General features: G+C 39.6%; 2 protein-coding genes across 2 annotated transcripts in view; one reads left to right on the top strand and one right to left on the bottom strand.

Moving 5' to 3' along the window:
* Nucleotides 1-618: 618 nt before the first annotated feature.
* On the bottom strand, nt 619-9,873 carry LOC101859239 (60S ribosomal protein L21). Its single transcript, XM_005097497.3, has 5 exons — nt 9,771-9,873; nt 5,573-5,714; nt 3,324-3,436; nt 2,490-2,640; nt 619-741 (listed from the first exon to the last, which is right to left on the bottom strand). The coding sequence occupies exons 2-5, from the start codon at nt 5,699-5,701 to the stop codon at nt 652-654; spliced, it is 483 nt and encodes a 160-aa protein (XP_005097554.1). The 5' UTR covers nt 5,702-5,714; nt 9,771-9,873; the 3' UTR covers nt 619-651.
* A 350-nt stretch (nt 9,874-10,223) lies between these two features.
* The window catches only part of LOC101859011 (ubiquitin carboxyl-terminal hydrolase 12), a 15,127-nt gene continuing 14,077 nt past the window's right edge, over nt 10,224-11,273 (top strand). Inside the window, exon 1 of the mRNA XM_005097496.3 lies at nt 10,224-10,371. Coding sequence (XP_005097553.1) covers nt 10,369-10,371 — 3 coding nt within the window. The 5' untranslated portion in view covers nt 10,224-10,368. The remainder of the gene's footprint in view (nt 10,372-11,273) is intronic.

Raw genomic sequence — 11,273 nt, 5'->3', positions numbered from 1 at the left:
AGCAGAGTAAGTCTGATTCCCTGTAAAGACTTCTCTGTTGACACCCACCCCTTGGCGCTCATATGACCTAATGCAGTTGCGAGCGTTGTAAAACCCTGTACTATTACCCCCCCCCCCCCCCAAAAAAAAACCCCATACTATTGGTGTCCGTCAAACTATGTATCTGCCAAATAAGGTCAAACGCTTTTTCGGGGGATAAAAAAATATAGCCTAATTCCTTTCTATTCTATTGTTATCCAGAATTCCTTTTACTTACTACAAGATAACCAATTGAGTGTAATAAAGGCTGTGAAGAACATAATTTTCACACAAAAAAAAGGGTTTGGTCTAATTTGCCAGATACACTGAGTCAGACACTAAAGATATTCTACCGCCAAGTTTTCTCGTTACTTCCCAGCTTCGTTTAGTTTTAGTAAGAGTTTTACGGCACATGCAACACAATATGGTCATATAACTGCCGAAGATTAGAGGTTCTGTAAGAGCGTAACAAACACAAAAAAGAAGGAGGGGAGATAAAGATGATAGGAATTTGATAGGAAAGAAGAAGCAAACCACACCAGAGCACCCTCCTTCCCAAGACAAAAAACACTATACAAAACATTACAAAACTCGTGAAAGTATTTTTCACATATTTATTAACACCAGCTCTCCTTATGCAATGATCTCGTATGGGATAGGTGTGAGGAACTCAGGCTGGATCCTCTTGGTGCTCACAAAGTGGGCTGTTCTGGGCTGAGCAGGCTGTGGAAAATGGACAGAGAGAAAGAGACTTGAGGTTACAACAGGAAAAAAACCCAAAAATCTCAGAACCAACAAAACAAAACAAGAAAGAGGCACTTGAAGTTGCAACAATAAAACACAAAACCTTCAGAATGAAAAAAAGAACCCCCCCCCCCCCAATAACAACACAGCCTAAATCCCAATGGGACAAAAAATGATAAAAACACATCATTACCATACTATTAATGACCCCCCAGAACGCAGTGCTCTTTCTGAGGAATGTGTATTACTCAAGCACAAACAAATGAACCCATCTTCCCACAAGTCATCCCATTCTTGATGACCTTTGAGGACCTGAGTTTACTAACCTGTCCCCTTGGTTTTATGCAAAAAAAAATTTAATGAAATTATGCAAACTGAGCCCAAAAATATGAAATTATGCGATTCTGTTAATTTTTTAACAAAGAACGATAAAGGAAAATAATCAGAAATTATGAAAAAAATTATCAAATATTGCTAAATTATGCGTGGCAGACTAACCCACCCACTACAGGAGCCTTCCAAGAAACATGACTTACTACAGGAGGAGGGGGGGGGGCTTAAAAATTCACACGACGTAAGAATCCCCACCCCCCTCCAAGCAAAAATAAGAAAAGCGTGAGGAAAAAAACCCAATACAGCACAGAAAAGTGGGATTAGTAGAATCTTCCACTCGAAGAAGCAGAGACAGGCCAACACTCTACCCATATACCATTATTATTCATTACACACGCGAGACATCAACAGTTGTAACACGACATTTTGATGAGTACACACAAGTTGGACAAATGGCTGACAAAGCCTTATAACTGTCACCGTCGTTTTATGCAAGAAAAATTCTGAACTTATGCACACTGAGCACAAAAAAGAGAAATTATGCGATTCCGTTAATTTTAACAAAGAACGATAAAAGAAAATAACCAGAAATTATGCAAAAAATGATCACATTTTGCTAAATTATGCAGGGTGCATCAAACCACGGGGACAGTTACAAGTACGTTTGAGTATGATAGACTCAACACCTATGTACCACATGACCAAGAAAAATTTAGAACCTCTTCACAGAAAACAATAACACCCACAAAGTAACCACATCTCCCCACACTCCTTCTTTGTGTTCTCCTGCTACAGTTCAGACTGGAGTATTTTAAGTTTTGGTAGGAACTTTAAATTTTGCCTGGGTAGCAGCCAAAGCCCACCAAAGGATTTTTAATGCTCTCAACTTGCACACAGGACCTACAAGATTTTTCACCTGTATCCGAAAAGGCTGGAAGCTGGATTTTACCTGCCCTAAGATCAGGGATGCATAAGGTCATATGAGCGTCAGAAGATTAGATGTGTTATAAGAGAGTAACAAACATAAAAAAGGAGGAGGAGATGAGGACGATAGATCTATGTTTGATAGGAAAGAAGCAGCAAACCACACCAGAGCACCCGCCAACCACCCACTATCAGTTGAAAGACAGCAGTAAGAAGAAACAAGGAAAACAGTAGAAAAGAGTCAAAATTAAAGCGAAAGGAACCCAGAGGACGGGGTAGTGGAGATCAGAACATGGAAGGATACGAAATGAGACAATTTTAGAGAATCCACCCCCCCCCCCCCCCGTCACCGACAGGTTTCAAATCCAGAACCTATTGAATGAAAGGCAAACATAGTACCTCTAGACCAAGAGAGGCCCCTTCTCTCAACCAATATAATCTCAATGTAGCCCTGAGAGCCAACAACTCACCACTCTCTTTGTGTTGACTCTGACACCCTTCTCCTTGGCTTCTCTCTTGAGGGCCTCGTTCCGTTTGACACGTTTCAAGAAGTCCAGACGGCAGTTGCTGTGCTTGATGTGCTCAAGCCTCACGTTGATCTTCTTGCTGAGGATGCGGTTGCTGCACACAGACAAAACAAAATAGTAATTAGTAATCATTATAATATGAGGAGATAGGAGAGGTTCAAAGACGACAAAGTATAAAAACTCCCCCATTTCACTTCCAAAATGAACCCCTTCCCAGTCAGTAGAGCTCATAGTGTACAATGTAAGCTATACACAGCACAAGCAACAAAAACCATCGCCAATATGATGGAAGATGTAAGTAAAAAGTTCTTCATTTTTTTTCCAATACAAAAGTAACACTAAGGGCTGCCCAAATTGAATACAGGCAAATTACTCAAATAAAAGAAAGCATTGTGCTCTAGAACTAAGTACAAAGTTATTTATAAAAAAAATGTAACATCAAGTGAAAAAGAAAACAGAAATACAAACTGTCCTTTCACATACAACAGTATACTCATATATTTTTTTTTCCTTCCTCACTTTCAAGGTTAAGCTAACCTTGTGGCTCACACATCACAAAAATTAACAATTAATGACGACATTCTCTTTTCCTCTTTCAGAACCGTATCTTTGTCAAAGAGATCACCTTGCACTTCCAACATAACAGAAAAAACTGTAAATGACAGTTGTTGTTTGTTTTTTTTAAAAGCATCCCATCAATATCTAGTTCCAGGCATGGTAGTGAAACCAACATGGGAACAGCACCCACAACAAAGTGCAGTAAGAGAAGAATCTTACCCGTTCTGTTTGTTGACCTCCACACCGACGGCATGTGGTGTGACGTTGAACACACGGCCTGTCTTTCCGTGGTAGAATTTGTAGGGCATACCCTTTTGGATAGCACCATCACCCTGAAAAAAAGAAGTGTGCACACAAGGTTTCAAAACTACCATGAGAAGATGATTCCCACAATATTAATTAATGAAACTTGATCCATTTCCCCACTGCAGCTACCATTACTAGCAGCAAACTAGCCCTTCATTCAGACTTATTTCACTGGCAGCAGTTTTCATTACATCCGCATAGATTGGGGAATCAAGGAAACAACTACCATAACCCATTACACCCCCAAGGGTTTGAACGGGAAGTCTATAGTATTCCCAAATACTAAGCAAGGGGAGATAACCCACCACCTGGATACAAGTATAAAAACAAACAAAAACCCAAAATACAAAACCAAACCAATATCACAAAATGGCGAAAAAATAACGAGAGAAATAAATGTAGTTTACGAAAAATAAAACGTAATTGGCACTGTAGGTTCTTCGAAATGTTTTAATTTTACTACTTCTGACCTAGCAGCCACTCCACCCTCGTGGTCAGGCTCTGGATCTAGATTCTAAATCTGATTCATCTGAATCGACCCTTAACTTCTTCTGTTTTCATCAATATCGTATTCATCATTTGCTTGTCCTAGCTCACGTGAACAGCATCGCTTTTAAAATAGTAGAGCCATCTTCGGAGTTTCGAAAATGTAATCACACTTTGAACAGTTTATTTATCCGTAACTCTGGCAAGGGCCGATTAGATCGGCCCATTTCCTGACATGAATATGATGAAACTGGCAGGGCCGATCTCATAGGACCGTATAGTAAACTGCTGCTTCTGCCTTCCAACTAAATATTTGGGGATTCCTAAGGTGATTTTTCCTTGGCTAAAAGGCTGACCTTCAACCAATCAGAATATTTCTACCATTCTGGCTTAGGGGAAGAGATTTTCCTTTCAAAACAGAGGGATGTTTAGAACGCTTGTTGATCGGAACACAAGCCAGTGTAGATCTATCACTTGTGCTACTCATGTGGCTCTAAAATGGCCAAAAATCGATCTTTGTTCTATACATTTGAAAGTGAATCGACTAGGGAAAGTAATTTAGACAGTATTAGTGATGGATTTATTGGTGTTCAGTAAAGAATTGGGATTAGATCTGACAGACAATGGGGCTACCAGTTCTTATCCTGCCCCAACTTCTCTTTCAAATAGAACACTACCTTTGGGAGTCTAAGAGGGGCAGAAAAAGGAGAGCTATAGAGTAAAGTAGGTTCCTTTTGCAATACTACTTATATTACAGACTACAAGCAGATTGCTGAAAACCAATCGCTGTACTTAGAGTGTTTTTAAATTGAGTATGGTGTGAGAGTTGCGAGTATCAGTCGTGTTCGAAACAGACCACATGACAAATTGAAACAGTCATTATAACCCATTACCTGTTCTTCTCAAACCTATAATTATAAAACTATACATTTTCTGAAAAGTTATTGAAAAACCTATATTTCTGCTATCTCACATGTTTCATAACATTAAATATATTAGATTGGTGAATATGCTAATGAGTATGTACATTTTTTATGTCAGCCATCTTGGACTTCAAAGTTACATAACCCCTTGTAAATTAAATCAAATCATATGTTCAAATACAAAATGAAAAAGTTCATTCAATTACCTTTCAGAAAATAAATACTTTTGTAGGGTTATTATTTGATACAAGTTCATAAATTTTATTTGTAAAGCATGTGCATGTTTCGGCTGATTAGCCTTGCCATTCCTGTTGAAACCACTTGTCAGAGTTAGGGTTAAGAATCAAAAGGAAGAAGAAACATTTCGCAACGACTATGCAAAACAAAATCTCAGCCCAAGTCTAGTCAAGGCATTTAATAGCAGGGTTTCCCTTCATACAATTGGCTTGGCTAAACACAGATTAGCAAATAGTGTAAAAACAGTGATGAAATCAAAACTGACGGGTGCAGCTTTGGCGTTTCCTGTATGTCCAGGCCAACTATTGCACTGTTGGTAACGACAGCCAGCGAGTTAAAATGGAAATTACAATCTTCAAGCCATGTGATCTTCATGCTGCTTCTTAAACACACAGACTCTACTACGATTTTTCCAAGATTTATTTTACACCCCCCCCCGAGGAACACAACCACACCACCAAAAAATATGGACTATGTATGGGGAGCATATTCCTAGTCCAGCCACCTGTAACATACCTTGATGTCAACAATATCTCCGCGTTTGTACACGTGCATATAACGTGACAGCTTGGTGACACCCTTTGTCCGGAATTTCCGGGAGAACATGTACCGCGTACCGCGGCGATATCCCTTTGGATTCGTCATTGTGATTCAGGCCCTAAGGAAACACAAAAATAATACATTCAAATATACTTCTTTAAATAAATACAGTTGAGCATACATATCTTGAACACGGGGATTGACAAATATATTTTAGTTTAAGTAGAGGTTTTACGGCGCTCGCAACTGCATACGGTCATATGAGAGCCAGAAGAATAGAGGCGTTACAAGAGAGTAACAAACATAAAAAAAGAAGAAAGGGAGATAAGGACGATAGATGTTTGATAGGAAAGAAGAAGCAAACCACACCAGAGCACCCGCCAACCACCCACACAAATATATTTGACACATCTGTAATTTAAGTAAATCACAATGAGAAAAAGTCCCGACAATAAAACACAACCGTCATGAAAATTACCCGCTATATTACTCGATAAATAGATGAAGGATGGAAAGTGATTGGTCTTTCTGTGTCGAAGCAAGAGTGACGCTGATGAGCCTTAGAATGACAGATTTTATTTATTTTCTTTTAAAAAAAGAAGATCGCCCTTACCACATCACAATTACGACAATGCAACCAACACTGGTCAGAGTCGGAACACATCTACCACCCCTTTTGTGCAATCACTTCTCGATCCATTTCACATTCAATCACAAACACTCACACAAACAAAACCGTAATTCACACACCATACGGCCCAATGCAGAGCCACACGTCCTGTCTCAGGTTACACACCACCACCCACTCTCACACACGGGAAGGACTTCTCTAACGTCAACCGCCCCAACAAATACAATAGAGAAGAGACCTAACCCTGACCCAACCCCTTACCCAAAACCTCTATTTCATATTGGTCACACGTTACCGAATTCCTTCCCTCACATGATTAGATTCTAAAAAGTTCTGGTGCCTTACAATTTAAACACACTACACAACAACAGGTAGCATAATAGTCAACTACAAGCCATGATACATCTCGATACATGTAATCTTCCACAAAGTCATACACCAATTCTGAGTAGAAAATAGGAGATAAGATCTAATCTGGTTTAGGCCCATTCCATTATTTTCCTATAGGCCTAGCCTACTGCAATCCCAACTATCATTTAAATATACCATTAATATTTCATTACTCTTGGAGCCAAAACCGGAGATTGTCAAAAATAGCTCTGGGGAACCATGTGTTTGAGTTTGGCATTTGTATGTGTCCCACCTGTCTAAGGTGAACTTTTCTAGTGTGGAAGAAGACACTCTGTGCTTATGCCAAGACACTGTGCTTATGCCCTTTCAAGAACTTCTGTGTTTGGGATCTTATCCCTTCAGAGAATCCTCAGTGTTCTTCTCAAACAGGAGAGATGAGAGATGAAACCGGTAGAACTTTTATCCTAGCCCTTCCCTGACAACTGTTCTTCACCACATGACATGTCATCTGGACACAAGCGGATAGTTAGAGAACATCAGGAGTACGCCATTGGCCGATATTTAGAGTAACAGTGTCATAAAACAGTGTTCTTCATTCTGACAAAAGAAGTTCTAGACCTACTGTCTCATCGGAAAAAAAAGGAGTAAAAAAAAAAAAAAAGCCTGTGGCTATGCGTACGGCCCTTAAATTTAGATAGAAATATGCTCACGGCCTTGATAATCGCTCAGCTGGACTGCGTCACTTTATCGATCGATATCTTTGCCAAGACAAAGATTTTGTGTATAAGAAGATAGTTCACTCTCTATAATTGAGCCAATTAAAAAAGTGTCCTCAATATTCTGTGGTACCCTCTTCCAAAAAGTGCGGACTTTGAGATCAGTTACCCTACTTGTGTGAAAATATATAATAAAAGTGAAACTAACAAACTGTGCTATTCCTATTCTTCTTCTGGTGAAACGAAAGAGAGCTTCAAAACAAAGACTGCAGCATCATCTGAACCAATGTGCGGACTTCCGCGTACACCCTTTTGGCTGAGTGAAATATTTTGTTAGTACGATCTTTGGCCAAGAGACTGTCTACAAGGTCAAGATAACTTGCAAAGTCATTGGTCACTATTTATAACTTTGACCTGTAATTTACTACTAGATCTACACCATTTTCCTTACAAGGAATGCTGAAATTTTCCATAGAAAAAAAGGTCAGCGTCTTAGCCCTTTATAGCTGGGAGCTTCTCAATCGCAGTAGGTCCTCCCTATATATAGATCTAGGGCCTGCGCGCTCCCTGGCTCACGTCCTATATAAAGGGCCTGCGCGCTTCCAGGGTTTAAGTTTGTCCACTTGTATTGTCCAGTTTGATAGTTTATGTGCCGCCTACAAAGCCTAAGTGAAGTGGACGGCTGTACACATAGCCTCGATGCTTCGAAGTGGCTATGCGTACGGGAGGGCCGTACGCATAGCCACTTCGAAAAAAGAAAGCTTTTTCGGTAGTTCCCACCCAGCAATTTTATTCACAGGTTTGGGCCACAAGAGTAGGGGGGTTTCAGGGGGGCTAATAAAAATAGGAAGGGGGGTTTCAGGGGGGCATGCCCCCCTGAATTTTACCATAATTTAATGTTCGAAGTGTATACAGACCCGGTAACCGGGAACAAAGTCACAAAGTATACAGACCCGGTAGGGGAACTCTTTTGTGATTTCGGAGGGTTTCAGCGCCCAGACCCGGTAGTGTGTGTGTGTGTGTGTGTGAGTTAGAGAGAGAGAGAGAGAGAGAGAGAGAGAGAGAGAGAGAGAGAGAGAGAGCGCGCGCAGGGGGAAGTGCTAGCAAAATGTATATAATATGACATGTCTGCCAGTTGGCAGGAAGGAACGAAAGACAGAGACAAACAAAGAAAAAAAGAATGCGAGCGATACAGAGAGAGAGAGAAAGAGAGAGAGAGAGAGAGACTGCTCGATTGAAATTATGACATTGTTCTTTTCTTCAAATTGTGATTCCTCTAACTCCAAAACAGGGGAAAAACGATCGTTCATCGAAAAGACATCCGCAATCTTCATTTAGTTTTAGATCTAGATCTAGAATCTAGATCTAGGCTAGCCTCGAAACTAGATCAATGATTTATATCTGTCTGTCTAGATCTAGACCTAGGCCATAGATCTAGAAGAACCTAGATCTAGATCTAGTTCTACCCTGAGCCAAAGAGGGTGCTGAAAGTTTCCGAAATCACAAAAGAGTTCCCCTACCGGGTCTGTATACTTTGTGACTTTATTCCCGGTTACCGGGTCTGTATACACTCCCTTTAATGTTTTGCAGTTGTTAGGTTTGATATCTTAGCTCACCGCGAATCAAACGTATAGATGTAGATCTAGGTTAGGCTCAAATAAGGGGGGTGGGAACTACTGAAAAAGCACCGCTTTTTCTTCTCTTTCATTTTAGCAAAGTGTAGATGATAATGCTCATTATATTATTATGTTAAAGAATAGGCTAGGTCAAACAAGATGGATGTTACTATAAATATAGGAAAATGGCGTACTCCTGACATTCTCTAACTATCCGCCTGTTCATCTGGAATGTGGTGTGGTGGTCATCATGCACAAGAGTTTATTTGATTACAAGGGCTCAACTTCAGACAGAAATATCATATCAGATCTTCAACTTAGCTACTTCAACAAAGGTCAAAGATCGTCAAATGGCAACAGAGACAGAAGAAAGAAGGTGTATGATCCCAACAGTGGGGGTAGCTGACTGGAGTTGGGGTAGGCTGAGACTGGTGAGTGGTGAGGGTGAGGACAAAGTCAGCTTCTTCTGCTATTCTCCCATCTGCTCCATAATTAGATTTTGACACAATAACCAGTTATAAATTCTGCGAAAGTCAAACTTAGTTGAAAAACTACACTTGTCAAACCTGAATTATCGTTTTTCAGACTAAAACGAAGAAAGGCGATGTAAGAAGACCAAACGTGGCTCTTCACACTGTAACTATTCCACTCGTGGCGCCCATCCCGTTATCGAAAATAGGGAAGGAATCGGGGATCGATTGTGAGACTTGTGAACGAGGAAAACTATGAACCTGAAGTTGACAAACCCATGTGTATTGCTTACTTTATTAATAAAAAAAAGAATAAAAGTTTCAATAAATTGCCAGAATACTTATTTGGATGATGTATAAAACTTAAAATGTCAGCCTGTCATGTTTTACCTGCGCTTCCAAACGGCATGCAAGGGGAAAAGGACCGGTGATGAGATAAATTTGTCGACTTTCCCAATTTCACGGTAATGTTTGAAAGCAGAATTACAGAGACAGTTTTAAATGATTATTTACCCTGGTTATGCTAAATTGACGTGAAATACGTTTTATTACTTTTTCAGTGACCATTTATTTTGAGCTTTGCATTTTTGTTTTGTCTGTTTTGCCCTGAAGAAGTTCTTTTTTGAAAGTGTAATATAATTTGCATCTACACCGCTTTCACCTCTTGACTTGTGGAAATGAAAATGAGAGAATATAATTCAAAGACTACATGTAGGAGTTAATCAGAATCTAGATCTATATTCATTTGGAATTTTAGTAATATTAAATCAACGTATCTTTTTAATTCACAGGTATTGATTTCAATGTTGATAAATCCCATTCGGTCCGTTACTGATATCTGAACCCAAAATGCATCAAACTAAAACAATATGGCTACCTAGTTGTACTTCCTGGGTGATATTATCGTATTTTTTTGAGGAGGATATCAAACTTTGCAAACATAACAGCTTTGAAGCCCACGTTTAGCGCCTGTTGCGCTGTCGGAGAGATGGTAGGTGATCTTTCTGGAAAGTTTTTATCCCCATGTTGTTTTGTTACGTTTTCTCCTCCAAGACTCGATAGAACCAGTGACTGTGAGACTGGACTGGAACTGTCACAGTCACAGTTCAGTAGAATCTGAGAGTAGAAGAGTTGTATTCTAAGTTTAGTGTATGAGTAGCCTACACCTAGCCTACCCGCGACACGCTGAAACAACAAAACATTCGCAGATTCAGATCATCACTAGAATTAACCAACTGTCCCAATAGTGTTCCTTGTCTTTTAGTTCTGACTGACTCAAGAGTTTGTATGGTATGGCAGACATGTTCAATTGTGAATCAGAAGCACATCTCTTCCGCTGCAGCTGCTGCTGCTGACTGCTGTCTTTCATTTAAAAAGCACACATCTTATTTTTGGACTTCTTGAAAATTTAAAGGACTTGAACAGGGAAGTGGTGTCTACCAAACAACCTGCCCCTTGGGAGAAGCCTTGGTTACCGTTTGATGAAGATTGCCGCTAACTCAATTTTCAAAAGGTCTCCTGCCCACCTCCGCCTCACTTTCTTTAGACTTACACACACGCACAAGTCCTAATCATGAAGTGTGCTGATGTTACTACACTAGAAAGTGACGGCATAAGTAGTATCAACTTTCAAGTTAACCACTGTTTGATCGTAGGGCAGTATTGTTACACACAGTAGCAATGACAATGAAAAATTAAATTTTCATCCAAATTGCTTTAAAATGGACTTAAATGAAAATAGAGTAAATTCTAAGAACTATGGTTTTTAAAAATTAAAAATCCATTGATAAATAAAAAAGTTATTGGGATTTTTGTTTGCAAAATGTTGGAGGACCTTCATATAGGAAAAAATCGCCAAAATGTGGGACATGTTTTGATGTATTTTGAGGAAAA

Source organism: Aplysia californica, unplaced genomic scaffold (genome assembly GCF_000002075.1).
Source record: "Aplysia californica isolate F4 #8 unplaced genomic scaffold, AplCal3.0 scaffold00156, whole genome shotgun sequence".
Taxonomy (NCBI): domain Eukaryota; kingdom Metazoa; phylum Mollusca; class Gastropoda; order Aplysiida; family Aplysiidae; genus Aplysia; species Aplysia californica.
Note: the sequence above shows the minus strand (reverse complement) of the source record. Positions and strands in the feature narration are given on the sequence as shown.